The sequence below is a fragment of the Panicum virgatum genome, chromosome 9N (assembly GCF_016808335.1).
Source record: "Panicum virgatum strain AP13 chromosome 9N, P.virgatum_v5, whole genome shotgun sequence".
Classification (NCBI taxonomy): domain Eukaryota; kingdom Viridiplantae; phylum Streptophyta; class Magnoliopsida; order Poales; family Poaceae; genus Panicum; species Panicum virgatum.
This window is the reverse complement of record NC_053153.1, coordinates 10,671,787-10,692,316: the sequence shown is the minus strand read 5'-3', so window position 1 is coordinate 10,692,316 and position 20,530 is coordinate 10,671,787. Positions and strand designations below refer to the sequence as shown.

The 20,530-nt window shown below is 46.7% G+C and overlaps 2 protein-coding genes across 18 annotated transcripts; one reads left to right on the top strand and one right to left on the bottom strand.

The window, feature by feature from the left end:
* Positions 1-156: 156 nt before the first annotated feature.
* LOC120690179 (alpha carbonic anhydrase 8-like) lies at positions 157-5,064 on the bottom strand. 17 transcript variants are annotated; one of them, XR_005681622.1, is made up of 11 exons: positions 3,570-5,051; positions 3,416-3,481; positions 2,692-2,827; positions 2,464-2,537; positions 1,569-2,378; positions 1,345-1,456; positions 1,078-1,256; positions 878-983; positions 748-797; positions 426-538; positions 157-342 (listed from the first exon to the last, which is right to left on the bottom strand). XR_005681622.1 is itself a non-coding variant. In XM_039972751.1 (7 exons), exons 2-7 carry the CDS (start codon positions 3,424-3,426, stop codon positions 1,122-1,124), a joined length of 546 nt encoding a protein of 181 aa, XP_039828685.1. In that variant the 5' UTR covers positions 3,427-3,481; positions 3,570-5,051; the 3' UTR covers positions 1,078-1,121. The 17 variants fall into 17 exon arrangements, 2 of the variants coding, with proteins under 2 accessions (XP_039828685.1, XP_039828686.1); XR_005681620.1 differs by lacking the exon at positions 748-797 and having other exon boundaries at positions 426-747; positions 3,416-3,501; XR_005681618.1 differs by lacking the exon at positions 748-797 and having other exon boundaries at positions 426-747.
* A 13,007-nt stretch (positions 5,065-18,071) lies between these two features.
* LOC120688022 (mitogen-activated protein kinase kinase 9-like) lies at positions 18,072-19,067 on the top strand. Its single transcript, XM_039970146.1, has one exon. It carries the CDS (start codon positions 18,072-18,074, stop codon positions 19,065-19,067), a length of 996 nt encoding a protein of 331 aa, XP_039826080.1.
* Positions 19,068-20,530: the final 1,463 nt, after the last annotated feature.

Below are 20,530 nucleotides of genomic sequence, written 5' to 3'. Positions count from 1 at the left end.
GCTATAATGGATTTTGGGCCTTGCAGATATTCATTAACAAGCATGTCAGAAGAAGTACGTTCGGATGAGTATGATCCTTCGGCTTATTACATTTTTACGAGTACTTTGCGCGCGCCTTGGCGCGCCTAGCCATCATCAGATTAAGGTAAGACATCATTAATACATATAAACAGGTCATTAACATGGTATGGCCATATGTTAGTAGGTATATATGATAGTACAATTATTTCTCATATACAATGCACAACTACGCATTAGTACAAAAGCGCTACTGCCTATTAAATCTTCTGGCATAGGCAGTGCTAAATGTTAAGTCCCTGGAATGGTTGTGTTGCTCCTGACCTGCAATCATTGTGATTTAATTCGAATTAGCGATAAATTGATGTCAATTGCAAGGTATGGAAGTAGGTGCAAATGATGGCAACCTTTTTCCAATCTGGCTTAGTGCTCTAAGCACTCACATGGTTTTGCTTTGGTCTTGTTTGCGATGAAGACGGGGAGTAAACCCTTTCTCGCATTACATTGGAAGTAGCTTGCCCTGTTTTTTTCCTTTTTTTCCTCAAGATAAGTAAATGTAGAAAGCATATATTTATAATGGAACATGTAATCTACAGAGCTATTGTTTAGTCTTCTAATAGGAATCTAAATACACATATTTTTCACGTCGGTAGGAAGTTATGGAACTGATCAAAGGATGTGACAGAAAACATGGCTTCCTACTATTGCCCTTGAGCCCTCGGCTGATACCTGCTACAGTAATGCAACCAATTAGCACCAGTGCCACCTATGCTGCAAGCCTGGCCATGTGGCTTGTAAGAAGGATATCCCCTATCTGAAAAGAAAAGCACAACTGAAAAAGAAATTTTTTGCCACTCACATGCATAGAAAGCTGTATAAGAGAAGTTGGAGCAAGGGTTGGCGTCTTGGCAAGCTCGAGCACAGCATGCTATATGAAGAGTTTGGAGCACTGATGTATTTGGTTTCTGGATTTGGAGCAAGCAGGTATTTGTCATAGATTCAAGCATACCGCTGCAAGCATATTGGAAGAAAATATGCTCAGAGTTGAGAAGAACAAACCTCGATATACATGGCCTTCTCAATTTGCTATGCAAGCTCATGGGTTAGAGCAAGAACCGATGCTTGGCACGCAACCAATCTATAATCAACAGCTGCAAAATTCCAGAACAGAACATAGCTATTTTCTTTATTCCAAACTGAGCATGCTGACTCACATCAAGGTGATGGCTTCTCATAACCTAAAAAATGAAGTAAAAAGATGGTTATAGAGCAGATCAAAACTGTAATCATAGAACGAATATCAAGAAGTATAGGTTTTTTACATACCGTGGTGAGTCCTGCCATAGGAGCATACATTACTAATCGATAGAAGCCAATATCAAGTGGTTGGAGTTTCCTCCTTGACTTTACTTGGTGAGTGGTCTTACAGCTTTGTTTCCTGTATGGAGAAAATGCAATTGCAAAAGAAGAGGTAGATAGAAATGTTAGGATTGTGAATTGTGATTAGCTCTGATGTAAATGTAGCTTCCAGTTTGTGTATTTTTTTAAACCTGCTGCTGCGCTGGCTGGTGCTTTTCTCTCTCTTTTTTTTGGCATGGCATGCATTTACTTGAGGTAGGACATGTTTCATGGAAAAAGATTTTGTAAGAAAAAAATATGTTAAAGATACTTTGGATGAGAGTTGAGATGGTCGGATAATCATTTGAATAAATATCTATTTTCAAAGGTGCTGTTTAAATTGAAGAACATACCTAATCTGATCTGTGCTGAATATTTTCAAGGTGCAACTATACATTCTTAGCAACAGAATATCTAAGGAACAATTGGTTTTATTTATCTCAGATTGAGCCATATAGGCATTTCCTCCCATGAGTCCCTTGTCGTTCCATGGTCATAACCATTTGAAGAAGCTTTAGATTTTACCAACAAAAGGGACCAAGCTGTGCCCCCAAAAGAAATTTCAGTTAGACATTTCACTGTTCATTTTACAATTTGCCACCTTAAGCTGATGAAGAGGGAATGTTGTATTAAGTTTGTTCTTGATCTACATTATTACTATAAAACTTTGCTGTAGTAGCAGCAGCTAGAGGATGAGCTGCTACCAACAGCAATCTGAAAAAGAATTTACTTGCTTTGTTGCTTGGTGAAAATCCACCACTCTTATAGTACCATTGAAAAAAGCCTTGTTAAAACAGGTTTCACAGACCTCACCTATGGAAAGACATTATCGCCACTGGTGCAATTTGAACAGTTTTACAAATAAAAAGATAAGAAGCAATTTGCTAAAACTCAGATTACTAATGGTCTCAGAAATGGTCATAAATCATTTAATATCTCAAGTAGAAAAGGACGATTATGTTCTGTAATGGAACAAAAAATGCAATTGTTAACAGGTCAATACCAATAATAACAAAGCAGCGGCAAAAAAAGGGAGATAAAAAATACCTTGATACTGCAGTGCCCCTGTCAGGCAAAAAAAAATGCCTTACCAAACTACCTAGCTGCCTTCTGTTTCTCATCTGTCAAAGAGATGGAATTTTATTGTGGTGATATTATTAAGAGTGTACCAACATATAGTGCAACACTACTATTGTAATGGAACGCAGAGCCTAGAGAGCAACATCTGCAATGGTATAAAAATTATTATCACAGAAAATGGCAGCAAAACCGCACCAGGTAGTTCTTGCCGAACTCTTGGACGAAGGCAGGCTTATGGGCTCGGCGGATGCTCGGTGCCTGCCGCCCGTGCCGCTCATCAAGATTAGCACCTTCTTGTTTGCCTCGGCTCGCGCAGCGGCCTCCACCTCGTCTATCCCAATTAAATTCACAAAAAAGATTTAATAAATGTAAATGCTGAGAATCCAAGTAAGCTGCATGGAAAAAGTTTATTTGGTAACAATAAGTTCTTGTATGGGTCTCTATGGTAGCGCACATCAACTTCACTTAAATCTGTAATAAGGGAGCATAAGGGGGAAATGAAGGTATGAGTTTATATTCATAAATTATTGCGAAATTGTATTCTCAATCCGCTCAATCTGTATTTCAAAAGATATGTCAGGACACACGTTTTAGTTGTAAGTTGGTTTATTTTTTTCAGAAAGGAATTGGAGGAACCCGTATACTGCTACATCAAAGTAACCAAGACCTGCACATAACCACAGTTGGGTACGTCCCTAACCAATTTTTTGCAGATGCTGAATTACCATATCAATATTTGTAAGGTTAAGTTCAAGGATCCCTCTTTCAACCATATATCTTTTGAGGATTATACAAAAATGAAAACAAACAGCATATAAGGGTAACAAAAATCTATCATGACATGGTTGTATAGATAGAATTGCTGAAGATGCAGAAAGAGATGTAAAAGTTAGAGCTTTACATGACCCAAGTACAATACCTGATAAGCATATTTTATTTAGCAATGCTACATTAGTTGGAATGGTCCTTCAGTTTATTTTGCAGCCTACAAAAAATAGGAACGATCTGGAAAGAAATTTTGTACCAAAGAAAACTCTGGATATTGCTAAAAACAGAGAGAGACAGGGGACTACCTGATCATATTCAGAACTTTGACGGAGAGACACAGGGCTACCTGAACGTAAATAAACTGAGGAGGGGAACAAAAATTAGGAAATCTTGAAGAGCAAATGTAGTAACCAGTTTTGTAATGTGCATTTGAGTGAAGTAGATAAGCAAACTGAGTTCTGAACATTCAGCTTACAGGAACTACAATGCAAGAATGGAAACAAATAAGTGTTGAAAGTATCTGTTAATAAATCACTGAAGAGAGAACAGAAGGCACAATCAGTCTGAAATTGAAATAGCAGGGAGAACCAAATCAGTTTGAAAGGCAGAGCCTCCTATTGGTAAAGACAAATCTTATTAATCAATCTGTATACTCAGGAGGCTACACAGGTAAGTGGTAAACGCTGCAAGAAAGGTGAGGACCAAAGTAGTAAAAGCAAGAGGAATATAAGAGAGAGGGACAGGGGTGATGGCCATACTCAGCCACATCATATGGAAAAGCAAAAGCAAGCGCCGACTGCAAGAAAGAGAGGGAGGAAATGACCAAATGCAGCATGCTGATTGGGAGCGAAACCAAAATTAGAAAATGGGCGTTACTATCGTCGCAAGAGGCATAACCAGAAATTTATAGCGAGGTGCTCACGGACGTCAGATGGCTGACAACAGCGACATGGCCCATTTTGATTTTAGGAAGGAAATTGGGAGGCATGGATTGGACCTGAAAAAAGAAAAATAATCTAGCGGGGAAGAACAGATTTGGGAGATGGATTCCATGTGCAAGAGGAAGTAGATAGAAAGTGAATCAGAGGTCCAATCCGAGGGAAAAGGATAAGATTTGGGCTGGAGGCTGGAGCGAGTTCGATCTACGACTCCAAATCCGATTTGGATCCTGCGGTGGGGGGCACCTGACGAGGGAGCCCGAAGGGAGAGGGCGGCCGGCCCAGCAGCAGCACCACTGCAGCAGGTGATGTGGGAGCAGCCGTGGTGGTTGGAGTTGGCCTGTACGCCGAGACGGCAGCTATAGTAGCTGGCCCCGTGCCGCGGGCGCACGGGGGACGACGGGGACAGGGACGGCGAGGAGGAGCCCGGGGTGCGGACCTGGTTGTCCGGGCGGCGAGGAGCAGAGGGCGCGCCGGGGACGGGGACGACAAGACGTCGCGGAGGCGCGTGGAGGAGGAGGTGGGCTGGCAGGCAGCCGCGGGCGCACGGGGACGGGAACGGGGACGGCGAGGAGGCATGTTGAGGAGGAGGCCGGGGCGCGGATCCGGTTGTCCGGGCGGCGCGGAGAGCAGAGGCCGTGCCAGCGCCCCTGCGCCGGCTGCGCGGCAGGAGGCGGCGAGGCGAGGCCAGGACGCGGCGAAGGCCGCCGGCATGTCGTCGCCGCCGCGGGCGCCGGTCTCCTCGGCATGCTGCTACCGCAATGGCCGCCGCCGCCGCCTTTAGGGCCCTCTGTGAGGAGGGTTGCGGGTGCACAGAGGACGACGAGAAAGCTCTGGAAGCGGAGCGAAGATATTTATTGCTACAGTGCGGGGTGGGTGAGGTGAATACAGGCCACCGATTTATCATCGGACGCTGTAAATTTTTTTCACTGATGTGGCCACCCTGAGGTCGCACGGAGCGGTGTGTAAATAACATATAGAAATGCATGTTCTTTTTTAAATCAGTCCAAAAGCGCTATATTGGCGAGAGCTCACTAGAGTTTAGAATTTGCAGGATCTGTGGTTTAGAGTTTTGGTGACGCTGTCAACGCTGGTTTCAATTAATTTTGGACTAGTTAAGGTGACGATATTATTAACGCTGTCAAAGCTGGAAGAAATGGGCTGGAGTGAGCAAACTGAGCATAGTTCAAAAGAACGCTGTCGACTAGACCTGATCATCTGTCGGGTCAGGTTTGAATTGGCTCATTTCGGGTTTCGGGTAAAAAAATGTTGGTCCATGCCTGGCTCATGACATGGTCGGGTCGGTGTCAGACCCGGGGCAGCGGAACTGCTTACAGACATAGAATGTTCTAGAGTAAGGGATAGCTCATGGATGTACCTTACCTCTTTTGTAACTATCCGAATCGGCGTAAAACTAGCTGCAGTACAAGGAAACTACCCGATCGTGTTATAGAAGGACTCCAACTGTACTCAGCTAGGACTTTCCATATAACCTTGTCCTCCCGGATATATGAGGGCGGGCAGGGACCCCCTCGAAACACATCTACACCTAAGACAATACAAACCACCACACAGGACGTAGGGTATTACGCAACTCGCGGCCCGAACCTGTCTAAATCTTTGTGTTTCTTGCACCATCGAGTTCCAGAGCCGTCGATCCCTATCTACAAATCCTACTGCTAAGGGTATCCCTGAGCAGGCTTGGCGGTAAACACCGATAGCTGGCGCGCCAGGTAGGGGACTTGGCGAGTTCATCGGCGAGTTCGATGGCCACTTTCGCTTTCAGCACCTTGACGCCTCCTAGAGGCGCCACCTTCATCTTCGGTTCGTGGGTCTGCGTCGCCAATGATTCGGGCGGCTTCGATAGCCACTTAACCAACTCTCCCATGCCGAAGAGCTCCACATCGGAAGACTCCAACAAGCTCGCCAGATCTCATGATCGCGGCGTTGTGTTTCTTCCCGACCTCGCCAAGGAGATCGAGCCAAAACTCGAAAACAACTCGAGTTCTATTCGGACTCAGATTGATCTCAAACCAAAATCCGTTCGGATTGGGACTCTTATTACGCAACCCATCTTTGGTTTGTGCAATTCATCGTCTGTTTACAAGCAGGTGATTAGATCCTCCTATGAAAATAGCTTGGATCGCCTACTTCACGTCGAAAACTAATCAGCCACCGCTAGCCGGGAGGCACCCATTTTTGACATTTATCCAGATCCAGTCGAGTCACCTCAAGACAGCCTGGATTTTATCACCAATGCGCTGGGTAAGATGCAACTCAAATCTTGCCGAGGTCATACCCTCGCAGAACTACTCGACAACCTGCGAGAAGTCGCCAGCATTGATGATCTCCCGTTTCAACACGGCACTCCCCTCGAAACCGAGAGGGAAACTGGCTCCGGTGGAACTGTCCTAGCTGATTACGAATCAGACCTGGAAAGCTTCTCTCACGAGTGTTTGGTTCTGGTAATCATCCAGCCCGGGGGAGCTCCAAGCCACCATGATCCAAACGAAGCCTTGGATCAGATCTCAGCAGACAACCTGACCCAAGACGCTCCAGTTGATGAAGATGAAGTCACTCGTACAGCCCGCAGGGAAAGGAATCAACGCAAAGAAGTGCGCAGGACTCGTGCGGCCGAACGTGCTCGTCTCCCGCAACGCAACCTCAACAACGAATTCAACAATGTTGTGGATCCTATCTTCAGAACACCAATCGCCGCAATGACAGAAGCAACCCTGCGACTCATGACGATGCCCCAGAATCCCGAGTTGGAATGAGTCGTAAATCTCACCAAAAATGCTGTTGAACAACTCGAGAAACAGAACCCCCTATCCTCGCTTCACGGTACGCTATCAAGGGCTACGACAACAGCAACACCTCAAGCAAGCCGTACCCCCGGAGGCCACCAGCGTCAACAGCAGTAGGAGCAGTAGAACCGAAGAAACCAAGATGATCAGGAAGCTACGAGTAGTCATCGCCCCAGAGGTGGCCAACCACAAGCAAACCAAGCTCCTGGCCCTCAGCCAAACCGCAACAACAACAACCGTGGGAACAACTGGGAAGAGGTAGCCGATTCCATTGTCGACGCACGGGACATCATCAACGCAAGACGCAGAGCGCAACTTGCGGATAACTCCGACTGCTTCCAAGTCCTAAGCAAGGCTTTTGACAACACCGAGTACCCGAAGGATTTCAAGCCCACGAACATCCAAAAGTACGACGGTAAGCAAGACCCCGCTCAATGGTTACATTTATACTCGACCGCTATTAGTGTTGCAGGGGGAGACACCAACACCAAGGTCCTCTACCTCCTGATGGCCCTGGAGCCCGTACCCCTCACGTGGCTCGAAAGCTTGGCGCGCGAGTCAATTCACTCGTGGGAGGACCTCAAAAAGGCGTTCGTCGACAACTTTTAAGGGTCGCTACACCGAGTAGCTACTCGCCACGCCCTATCCATGATCAAGCAGGAGCAAGGCGAGTCGATCAGATCCTACATCAAGCGCTTTTTCGACACAAGAGCTACCATCCCCAACGTCGCCGACGACGACGTCATCGACTACTTCAGAGCGGCATCACCGTCCAGTCACTATACCGCGACTTTGGGCGTAATCGGCCCAAAATGGTGGTAGGTCTACGTGACATGATGCAGCGCTAGGCAGACGAAGAGGAGCAGGAACGCAGTCGCTTTCCCCGCCGCAACAACGACAACAATGGGAAGTGCCACAACGACCGTGGAGGGCCCTGCAACCAGCGGGATCCTGCGCATAAGCATAAGCCTAACGACACTGTCGGCACTATGGATCGCACACCATGCAGTAAGAAGGGCGACAAACCGTAGGACCAGTTCGACAAGATCCTTCACAACAAAAGATGTCCAATCCACCCCAAGAGCAACCACTCGATGTGGGAGTGCACGATCCTGCGCAAATCCTTCCAGTCAGCACCTGCAACTGCTCCAAAGAAAGAACAAGACAAATATGATGAAGACGACAAGAAAGACCATGATGGTTTCTAACAGCAGCAAAACGTCGTCAACGTCATATTTGGAGGAGATCCTAGCTTTTCCAAGCGAGCTCAGAAGCTCCTACTCAGAGAGATCCTCTCAGTCGAGCCAGCAATTCAGAGGCCACTCAAATATAGCGAGGTCCCAATTACCTTCTCCAGGGAGAATCAGTGGACCAGCTTCTCTGAACCTGGAAAGTTCCCGCTAGTATTCGATCCAGTCGTTCAGGGCTCCAAGCTTACTCGAGTACTCATCGACGGCGGAAGTGGGCTCAACCTGATCTTCGCAAGCACATTGGTAAAGATGGGCCTCAACTATGTGAGTCTGCTTACTCCAAGCAAGGCTCCATTCTACGGCATCGTTTCTGGAAACTCTTCTACACCAATTGTCTCGGTCACCCTCCTAGTCACATTTGGTGCAGAACAGAACTTTCAAACATAGTACATCAAATTCGAAGTAGCCGACTTTGAGTCCTCTTACCATACTATCTTAGGAAGACCTGCACTAGCCAAGTTCATGGCAGTGCCACACTATGTCTACATGCTCCTCAACATGCTAGGCAACACAAGAGTCCTTTCACTACGCGGAGACCTCCTCAAGTCTTTCGAATGTGACAAGGAAGCAATAGATCATGAGGCCACAATCTGGGTTCCTAGCTCTATTAGCGAAATACTTGCTGCTGCTAAGGAACTCTCCCTCAAGGAGTCGATGCCTTCCAAAAAGTAAAGCCAATCATAGGTTAAACCAACTGGTGACCTGGGCACCAAGACTATCCAGTTACAGGATGGAAACGACTCCAAGACAGCCATCATCGGAGCAGGATTGGGTGACAAATAGAAACTCGAGCTCGTCAACTTCCTTAGGGCCAACCGAGATGTATTCGCGTGGAAACCAGCGGATATGCCAGGGGTGCCCAAGGAGTTGATCGAGCATGCCTTGAAGGTCGACCCTAACGCCACACCAAAGAAGCAATGGCTACGGCGGTTCTCACCAGACAAGCAAGAAAGCCATCAAAAAAGAGCTGGCAAAACTACTCGCAGCAGGATTTATCAAGGAAGTCTACCACCCTGATTGGTTGGCCAACCCTGTGCTCATCCAGAAGAAGAACAGCAACGAGTGGAGGATGTGCGTCGACTACACTGATTTAAACAAGCATTGCCCGAAGGATCCTTTCGGGCTACCACATATTGATCAAGTAATCGACTCGACAGCAGGATGTGTCCTGTTATCCTTCCTCGACTGCTACTCAGGGTATCATCAGATCGCCCTAAAAGAAGAAGACCAAATTAAGACGGCCTTCATCACCCCTTACGGGGCATACACCTACAAGACCATGTTCTTTGGGTTGAAGAACGCTGGTGCTACCTACCAGCGCACGATACAGTTGTGCTTCGCCGATCAGCTACATCGTAATGTTGAAGCCTATGTTGACGATGTTGTCGTCAAAATCAAGACTCAGGATCAATTTATTACTGACCTGGAAGAGACTTTCAACAGCCTCCGTAAATTCCGATGGAAGCTCAACCCAACTAAGTGTGTCTTTAGCGTACCCTCTGGAAAACTACTCGGATTCATCGTCAGCAACCGAGGAATTGAGGCTAATCCAGAGAAGATCAATGTCATCATGGCTATGGACGCTCTAGCTACCATCAAGGACGTCCAAAAGCTTATAGGCTGCATGGCAGCATTGAATCGATTCTTGTCCAGACTTGGCGAACGGGGATTACCTTTCTTCAAACTCCTAAAGCGACAAGATAAATTCGAGTGGACTACAGAAGCCGCGGAAGCACTCGAGAATCTCAAGCATCATCTCCAGTCGCCGTCGATTCTAACATCTCCACTACCTGGTGAGGAATTACTCCTCTACATCGCTGCGACTACCCATGTAGTCAGTACGGCGATAGTAGTCGAACGCCCGGAGGAAGGCCACGCTTATGGTGTTCAGAGACCAGTCTACTTCATCAGTGAAGTACTCTCTGAATAAAAGGTTAGATATCCACCAATTCAGAAACTTCTGTATGTAATTCTAATCACCTCCAGGAAGCTCTGGCATTACTTCGACGAATACAAGATCTCTGTCATAACTAACTTCCCATTGGGGGATATACTCCACAATCGGGATGCCACTGCACGAATCTCAAAGTGGGCAGTTGAACTGAGAGCCTTGGAAATCAATTTCAAGCCAAGAACAGCAATCAAGTCACAGGCACTAGTCGACTTCTTGACTGTATGGCGGGAAAATCAAATTCCAGCACCCCAGAACATTCCAGAGCATTGGGTGATGTACTTCGATGGCTCACTCAAGATCGACGGAGGCGGCGCAGGAGTTTTGTTCATCTCCCCCAAGGGAGAACAATTGAAGTATGTGTTCCAAATCTTATTCAAGGTCTCCAACAATGAAGCTGAATACGAGGCATTGCTTCATGGCCTCCGACTAGCAGTATCTCTCGGCATCAATCGACTACTTGTCTATGGCGATTCTCTACTCGTCGTTCAACAAGGCAATAAAGAATGGGACATCAATAAGGATACAATGGACGCATACGTTGCAGAAATCAGAAAGCTCAAAAATAAGTTTTCAGGATTGGAAATCCACCACGTCGATCGCAAAAACAACGTGGGAGCCGATGTCCTCTCCAAACTTGGGTACACTCGAGCAGCTGTTCCACCAGGAGTTTTTACCTATGAACTTCACCACCCATCAGTCAAGGAACAAAGCCAACAAACCACTGACACGGAGGCCCCGGCCACAATCAGAGAAGTGCTGATGATTGAAGAAGATTGGCGGACTCAGTTTATCGACTTCATCAAGGAGTTCAAGCTTCCACCACATGTTGATCCTAAAAACGCCGAAGCTGCCCGTATCATCAGGCGTAGCAAGGGTTTGGTCCTCGTCGGCGACAACCTATACAAGCGCTCTGCTTCAGGCATCCTCATGAAGTGTGTTACCCTTGAAGAAGGCAAAGATATCCTTCGAGAAATACACGAAGGAGTTTGCGGCAATCGCGCTGCATCAAGGACACTAGTCGGCAAGACGTATAGGTCAGGATTCTTCTGGCCTACAGCTGTTTCGAATGCAGAAGACCTGGTCAGACGGTACTCTGGCTGCCAATTCTTCGACAAAAAGACTCACGTCCCAGCACATAACTTGATAACAATCCCTCCATCATGGCCGTTCGCCTGTTGGAGTTTGGACATGATCAGACCACTAACCGTCGCTTCAGGAGGATTCAATCATGTGCTGGTAGCAGTCGACAAGTTCACCAAGTGGATCGAGTACAAGCCCATTGTCAAGATCTCATCAGATAGAGTAGTGGACTTCACCTCCGACATTATCCATCTGTTTGGTTTTCCTCACACCATTATTACATATTTTGGCTCCAACTTCACGTCACAATCTTTTTGGGATTTCTGTGACAACTCCTGCATTGAGGTCAAATATGCTTTAGTAGCTCATCCTCAGGCAAATGGACAAGTTGAGCGCATCAATGATTTAGTACTTGATGGCTTGAAGAAAAGACTCTATGATGCCAACACCAAGAAAGGTGGCAAATGGATTCAAGAACTACCTCATGTAGTCTGGGGGCTGCGAACCCAGCCTAGCAATCCAACTGGACAATCTCCTTTCTTCCTTACCTATGGGTCAGAGGCTATACTACCCGCCGATATCATGTGGAGATCCCAAGAGTAGAAGCCTATCAAGAAGGAGAAGCAGATGAAGCTCGACAACTGGAGTTAGATTCAGTCGAAGAGGCCAAAGCTAACGCCTTAACTCAGTCGGCTAGATATCTTCAAGGAGTCAAACGCTATCATGATCGCAACGTCCAGCAATGATCCTTCAACATTGGAGATCTAGTACTTCACCGGATTCAGGATGAGACAGGACTGCACAAGTTAAATTCCAGATGGGAAGATCCCTTCATCGTAACTAAGGTTACAAGACCGGGTTCATACAGAATCACTGATGCAGATGGCAATGAGGTACCGAATTCCTAGAACATCGAGTACTTGCGCAAGTTTTATCCCTGATCCAAGCAGCTTAGTGGTGTTAGTGGATTTCTTTAATAAAGTGAGGATCCTTATTCGCATATCGACTACATTAAAGGCAATTTGACAGCATCACCAGTTCAGGATAAGCTTACATAGTTTTCCATCAGAACAACTACACAAGCCGCATCCTTTCCCTTAATACAAGGACACAACCTACTCGCCTAGCTCGAGATGGTGAATGGATACCTTTACTAGTTGTCCATCTTGGGTAACTCGACAGAGTTCATCCTAACAGGTCAACTATGAGGAACTCCAATATTGTTGTAAATGCAAAACTACTCGCTCGCTCGAGTACGTTATGGATACTACTACATTTTGTCCATCTTGGGCAACCCGACGGGGTTCGCCCTAATAGGTCAATCATAGTAGTTACTCCAGTTTACAAGTTAGACATCTTACTCACCTCGCTCGAGTAAGTTTCGGATATCTTTCTGGCATTTACATCTTGGACAACCCGACGGGGTCCGTACCTAACAGTTTTGCCTTAAGGATTACTCCAGTCCTTGGTTAAAGGACACCTTACTCGCCTTCCTCGAGTAAGCCTTGGATATCCCTATGACATTTACGTCTTGGGCAACCCGACGGGGTTCGTACCTGACAGTTTTGTCTTACGGATTACTCCAGTCCTTGGTAAGGACACACTACTCGCTTGCTCGAGTAGTTTATGGATACATTTACAAGTTTCTCAAATCGGGTAGTTTGACGGGACTCACCCTAAATGATTAACTTTAAGGATTACTCCATTCAAGTATCTTGGTCAGTTCATATTATCCTACGGTATCAGATCATGCTCCTGAAGACACACCAACAGGATACGAATTATGGACACGCTACTTGCTTGCTCGAGTAGTTTATGGATACCTTTACAAGTTTCTCAAATCGGGTAGTTTGACGGGACTCACCCTAAATTATTAACTTTAAGGATTACTCCATTCAAGTATCTTGGTCAGTTCATATTATCCTACGGTATCAGATCATGCTCCTGAAGACACACCAACAGGATACGAATTATGGCAACGACAATAATCAAATGAAGATGATAAGAGTTGTTACAAGCAGTCTACTCTGTCATATTCTTCAGAATTTCCTCCGCAATCACTTCTGATTCCTTACAATACTCTCAGAATTTCTCATCAGAGAAACTGGGAGCTATTCCTTTAGCTATCGGAGCTAAATTAAACTGAGGCAAGTATGACTTGACAACTCCTATCATGTGGGTTAGATAATTCTTGGAAGTAGCCGTCATAACATCAAAAATTTTCTGGGGAGCTTCTTCCAAACGCTCCACCAAGGACTTGCTACTTGACAACTCTTCTTCAGTATCAACCACATCCACAAGAGCTTGAGCTGCTACTATTAGTCGAGTATGGTCTTCCGGAGAACTTGATGGGAAGATATCTCAGAAATTGATATGATAAAGCAAAATCAAGACAAAATATCGAGTGCTTACAGGTCTGGGCAGTCTGCAATTGCTTTTGAAGCCTAGAATTTTCCTCTTGAAGCTTTAATCTTTCTTCTTCAAGGTTCTTAATTTGGCGCTTCATGTCACAAACCTCCAGATGATGCTGCTGACTTGCTTCATAAAGTTTGTTCCGAGACGCAAGGGCTTCATCCAGTCGTTTGGCAATCATGGCTTTCTGCTCTTCTAAGATCTTTTGATTGTCTACAGTCTTATATAGAACATGAGACTTCAAGAAAGATTGATTGGCTCTTCCTAAGACATACAAGGCAAATCTGATCAGACATCATCAACTACTCGATGAAGACAATTAGCGGCAGAAGACTTACCTTGTTAAATTTAAAGCTCTATTGTATACAATCTGCAAGTTTCTTCATGTTGTCTAGAGACAACAGTGGATCATCAAACAGTTCGTTTCCCAACTCTTCCTGGGTGGACTGAGGCATAGACTGAAATGGTACCAGTCGAACGAAAGGACCTTTTGACCCTTCTGCTCCACTACTCCCAGATCCACCTGCTTTGGAGGCTCCTTCAGCAGCCGCAGGAGTATCAGATGTTTCAGGGCTTGGTTCGTTTGGTTTTGTCAGCTGTGTCTGCACTTGGCAAACTGGCAGCCGGGGTCTCGATTAACCCAATTACAGGAGAATCGGGGGCTGATCGACTAGTTCCTCCCGAACCACTTGACACCCAGTTGCGGAAGTCTTGGACTTGATCTTTTTCATGCGCCGAAAGATGTTGGATCCTAGCCAATCAAGATTCTGAATAAGAAAGCTGAGGCAAACATGATATAATCAACAGAATATTATATACTTACTGACCGGCATCGAGACGAGAAACTTTCCTCTGCAACATTGATCCGGGAGCCACCTTCCGTTTCTTGCTGTTGTCAGAATCAGCATTTACAGAAGTCGGAGGCATACAAATCCAGTATTTATAATTTTTCTGCAGAAAGAAGCCAATACCTAGTCAGAAGATCAAAAATGGTGAACTACAAGTACTCGACATGGTATCCAAAACACGTACCCAGGCATTTTCGGGAGGATTTTGTGCCGAGAAGAGTGTTGGAAGCGTCACCGACTTGTCGAAGTTATCGAGTACTTTGCAGCATCTCTTTATTACTTCAGACTGAGCCATTGGCTCTAAGGACATCCTAGTGGGATCCTGCGTGCCTTCATATCTAAAGGCAGGATGCTTTCGCAGCTGGAGAGGCTGCGTCCGCCGACTAATAAATGAGAAGACCACATTATCTCCAGTGACTCCCTTCTTCTTAACAATGGCTATTGCACAAAGAATGGCTTCAACTTGCTAGCCACCAGGTCCTCTACTCGACCAGCTCTCCTGGACTTGGGGGGACCAGCAGTCCTTTCTGGAAGTGGGGATTCGAAGTTCCCAATATGGAACCAGAACTTCTTCCATTCGGCTCCTTTACCCGTTGGATCATAAGCCAAGTACTCGCCTCGGTTCTCAGGGCGGAGTACCAATTCACATCCCCCGACGACGGCGGGATTGGTGGCATTAGGGATTGGAACAAGGAAGAAGAAATATTGGAAAAGATGGAAATGGGGGAGAATTCCAAGGAATGCCTCACAGAAATGAGTGAAAATCGAAAGATGCAAGATGGATTGGGGAGTGAGATGATGTAACTGAGTTCTCCAAAACTGAAGAAGTCTATAGAAAAATTCTGACACAGGAAGAGTGAGACCACGTTCTACAAAATTCAGAAACATAATGGTCTCAAGGGTACCTTCCATGGGGTAATCTTCTCCTTCACCAGCACGCCACTGGCTTACGTCCTGCTCTTGGATGAGACCCATACTCTCCAACTCCCGGACCAGTGATTCAGACATCTTACTTTTACGCCAACATGTGGACATATTGACGATCTCTTCCTCTTCAATCTTGGACTTGTTCTTCTTGGGAGCCATCTCACAGTCACGAGTTTTAGTTCGGGGGCTACGAGAGGGCCTTTTGGATTTTGTCTGAGAACAGGCAAATGTGAATCTAAATTTGACGGCGGCCAGGAGTTCAAGGGGTAAAACCCTTGGAAGTTTTCAACTGGCTTTATACGGTCTTCAGGGGTAATTTTGTGAATATATGGGATGCCAACGGATTTTTTCCTTCTCAGGAAAGTTTTTAGTTTTTGTCACGAGTTTACATTGATTCTTAAATTTAAATGGAGGTATTTAAATTCAAGACTCGAGGGCTGCGGAATATATGTATCAGAGATTTATTTTTCAAATTTTTTGAAAAATAAAGAAAACGAAAAAACTGAAGTGACCCTCAGCCTGATTCTACGATTCAACTTAAGGCTCGGGGGCTACTCCATATGGAGCGCGAGTACTTCGCGCACCATATATGATCAAGATTTTGGGGCTTGAGCACTTCACAGCCTCGAAGCAAACGGAAGTACTTGAAGGACTACTCGACGTATCTGAAGGAAGAATCAGAAACAACCAGAAGGATGTTCTGACTACTCGAAGTATTTGAAGACGCCCAGTCAAGTACTCGACGCCTGCAGGACTCGGCTACGAAGAGCTTGGGGGCTTGTCAGACCCCGGGCAACGAGACTACTTATAGACATAGAATGTTCTAGAGTAAGGGATAGCTCATGGATGTACTTTATCTCTTTTGTAACTACCCGAATCGGCGTAGAACTAGCTGCAGTACAAAGAAACTACCCGATCGTGTTGTAGAAGGACTCCAACTGTACTCAGTTAGGACTTTCCATGTAACCCTGTCCTCCCGGATATATAAGGGCGGGCAAGGACCCCCTCGAAACATATCTACACCTAAGGTAATATAAACCATCACACAGGACGTATGGTATTACGCAACTCGCGGTCCGAATCTGTCTAAATCTTTGTGTTTCTTGCAACATCGAGTTCCAGAGCAGGCTTGGCGGTAAATACCGACAGTCGGGTCGGGTTGGCCCGCAATTTTGTGTGTAATTTTTGGGTTGGATCGGATTTTTTTGAGTTTCGGGTCAAATATTTCAGCCCGTACCTGACCCGTCGCTTGGTCGGATCGGGTTTTTTTTCGAGTGGGTTGGGTCGGGTTTACCGGTCGGGTGGCCCGTGATCAGGCCTACTGTCAACGCACATACCTCAAAATCGTAGACCTTTAATAATCATACATCACGTATATATTTGAATTGGTCTCATCATTTTTGTAGTTGTGAGCTCCGAGGAAAAAGCTATCACTCTATCCGCATCAGCCAGTCAACAATATTTTTTTCTCACAACAAATCAGCGCCAGCCACCAACCACCAGCCAGCCGTATTATTCTCTCATGATAAATCAACATGAGCCAGCCAACCACAACCAGCTGAACAGAGCGTCATTAGAGATTTCTTGTTTGCATGCTTATTTATATATTCCTTTTTGTGAGAGTGATTATTTATACCTTCGAATTTTCTTTCGTGGTTTGTTCCAACTTCCTAGAAAAGCTAACAACTCATGGTGATATCTTTTTTTAACTGACGAATTTTGAACTGGATTACAAGGTTCGCGCGATGCGCTGCACGCGGCGGCTGCCAAACAACGGTCGCGCCTGAGGCGCCACGGCGTGTCGTGGGCAAGTCTAACCTGGGGCACGGCTGATGACACACGTCGCCCAACATTTCTTTCAACCAAAGACGTCGCCGCCGGAATGCACGGTAGGTCCTACAAGAGCCGCTAGCTTACTGACTCGATGGTGTTGACGTGGCCATTTGCAGGCACGCACGCACATACTGAGCTCTCATCCCTCCCTCGCCTTTTTGTTCTAATTAACGCCTAACAATGCCAATTGGCGCCGGTGCACCCCAATATTTTTCTGCCCTAGGTACAAGCATTTTGGGGTCACGTTCTCACACGTCAATCCTCCAGAAATTGTTGTTAATCTCTGATGGGCGGCAGCTACACCCCTCCTCGGATTAATTAAGCAAGTGACGGTTTTATTATATTCAGATACCATGGAAATATTCGTAGTAGGAGCCCTCACAAGCGAATCCTAGCTGCCGTGGCCCTCTCCTGGAGTCCTGTTTGAACCAGAGTCCACAAAGATTTCAGGCTCTTTTCAACTATATCCTTCCCAGAACAAGTGCAGGCATGGTTTGATGGAAGATTCACCTTCTAGATATCATTCGGAAAAGGCAAAAAAAAAAAAGGGAATTACACATCACAATCTGAGTGTGATTGACTGAAAGCTACACATACAGTTACAGATGACTTACAATTGCACATGTATAAATAAGCAACCAGCTTGTGATCCAATACTCCAAGTCTCCAGCCCAAAGCAGTAGCTGAGTAGCATAGCACACTAATCACTTGGTACCTGTAGTCATTAGCCACGTAACAGTTGGTTAAGCGTATCATCCATGGCTCTAGCAAGAGAGAAGAGGCTCCCGCCGCTCCACCTCTCGCTCAACGTCCCGTCCCGCCCCGCCGTCCAGGAGCCGGCCTTCCGGCACGCCAATCCTCCCCTCGCCGCGCCGCCGTCCGCGTCGTCGACCCCGCTGGCCCGGTCGAGCCAGTTCCGCCTCGCCGATTTCGACCGGCTCGCCGTCCTGGGCCGCGGGAACGGCGGCACCGTGTACAAGGTGCGCCACCGCGAGACGGGCGCGCTCTACGCGCTCAAGGTCCTGCACCAGGGCGACGCCGCCGAGGCGGACATCCTCGGACGCACCGCCTCGCCGTTCGTGGTCCGGTGCCACTCCGTCCTGCCGGCCGCGTCGGGCGACGTCGCGCTGCTCCTCGAGCTGGCGGACGGCGGGTCGCTGGACTCCGTCAGGAGCCGCCGCGGGGCGTTCCCGGAGGCGGCGCTCGCTGAGGCGGCGGCGCAGGCGCTGTCCGGCCTGGCCTACCTCCACGCCCGCCGCATCGTGCACCTCGACATCAAGCCGGCGAACCTCCTCGCCACCGCGGTCGGGGAGGTCAAGGTTGCCGACTTCGGCATCGCCAAGGTCCTCTCCCGCGCCGGCGACCACTGCACGTCCTACGTGGGCACCGCCGCGTACATGAGCCCGGAGCGCTTCGACCCGGAGGCGCACGGCGGGCACTACGACCCCTGCGCCGCCGACGTGTGGAGCCTCGGGGTCACCGTGCTGGAGCTCCTCGTGGGCCGCTACCCGCTACTCCCCGCCGGGCAGCAGCCCAACTGGGCGGCGCTCATGTGTGCCATCTGCTTCGGCGAGCCCCCCGCGCTGCCCGACGGCGCCGCGTCACCGGAGCTCCGGAGTTTCGTCGCCGCCTGCCTGCAGAAGGACTACCGCAAGAGGGCGTCCGTCGCGGAGCTGCTTGCCCACCCGTTCGTCGCCGGGAGGGACGTGACGAGGTCGAGGCGCGCGCTCCGAGAGCTGGTCGCCGAGGCCTAGCTCTCGTCCCCGCCGTCGCTACCGCGCCATCATCGACCTGATCGCCGGCGGCAGGCACATGGACACGACCAATTTTTGTTAGACCTGTACATATGGTGCTGTAGGATTGATGTACATTTGCACATACTAAACCCGATTAGAGGTTAGTTCTCTTGTTGCACATATGTTAGGATTTGGATTAGATATCACATAGCTGAAATGTAAATGAGGGACAGAAATAAGTGATGTACCTTACTAACTGTCGCTAACATTGTAAAGTGACGAAACTGAAGTTTGGACATGCTCTTTATAATTAAGGTCTTGTTCGGTTAGACATAGATTCATTCCAGACTAGAAATAATAGAAACAATAAAAGATATAACAAGATAACCGGGCAATTCCGGGTCAAAAACTAATTGTAACAAAATAGGCTCATAATAAGTACAACAAAAAATCGGGATTAATCCGACACCTCTAGACTTATGAATTGATTCCATGTCTTTCAGCGTAGATATCATAAATCTATTTTTTTCAATTAGTTTTTTATTCAGAATGAATTTCGGTCTCTTGTTATATCTCTCATTGTTTCTATTATTTTCAACCCGGAATGAATCTATGTATAACCGAACGAGCCCTAAAAATATATTATATTGCTTCACTGTGAATTATGTGTCTAGATTTTGTTCGAACTTGCGCTACTTGCCATTATGTGGATTAGCTTAGGAATTAACAATTAAGATGAGTGTCACTTGCCCAGTGTCCATACTCTCTCGGGCTTCATGCTAACATGGGAACCAGCGTTTGGTTTTATCCTCATTAATGCGTGGACTCATGTCAGTACTCCCTAGCTAATTGCCTTTTTAACTTTAGAAAAATGTAATTCTTGGAGGGAATTTCTTTTTTTCTTAGTGTAGTGTGGCGGGTGAATTGCTCTGGTAGGGAGAAGCAGGCGAGGAAAAGGTTCTGACTCTCTATCTAGTGATGTTGTGTTTAATTTCTTACGACAAAAAGAAAGCATTATTTATGTTGTGTACTATAGTCTACTAGTGTACGTACAAGTTCCAGCAAGAACCAAGGTTGTTATCAGTCGATCAGTACGGGGAGATTAATAGTGAAATGTAGGCCAATCCTTTTAAGTGTAGAAGTCAATTTGTCAAACCCGAAAATGGGGGTATTATTGGGCATGCCTGGCGAATGACCATGGACCTGCTTACGTACTTGCACACGAATCCGAAGCACCTCGCTGTCGAGAAGCCGAAATCCGAAGCCCGAGTTTAGCAGGCTGTCTGAATTATTTTTACCTGTGAAGACAGGTCGTTACCAATTGTATATCTCGAGATGCTCGCACTGGAAATCTATTTTTACACCTGTTCTGGCACGTTTCAGCTGAAACACAAATCGATTTACATGACATGACATTGCTATACTAATAGGATCACTAAATACTGATGATATCTACCTGCTTCTGTGCTCTGCCTTATATT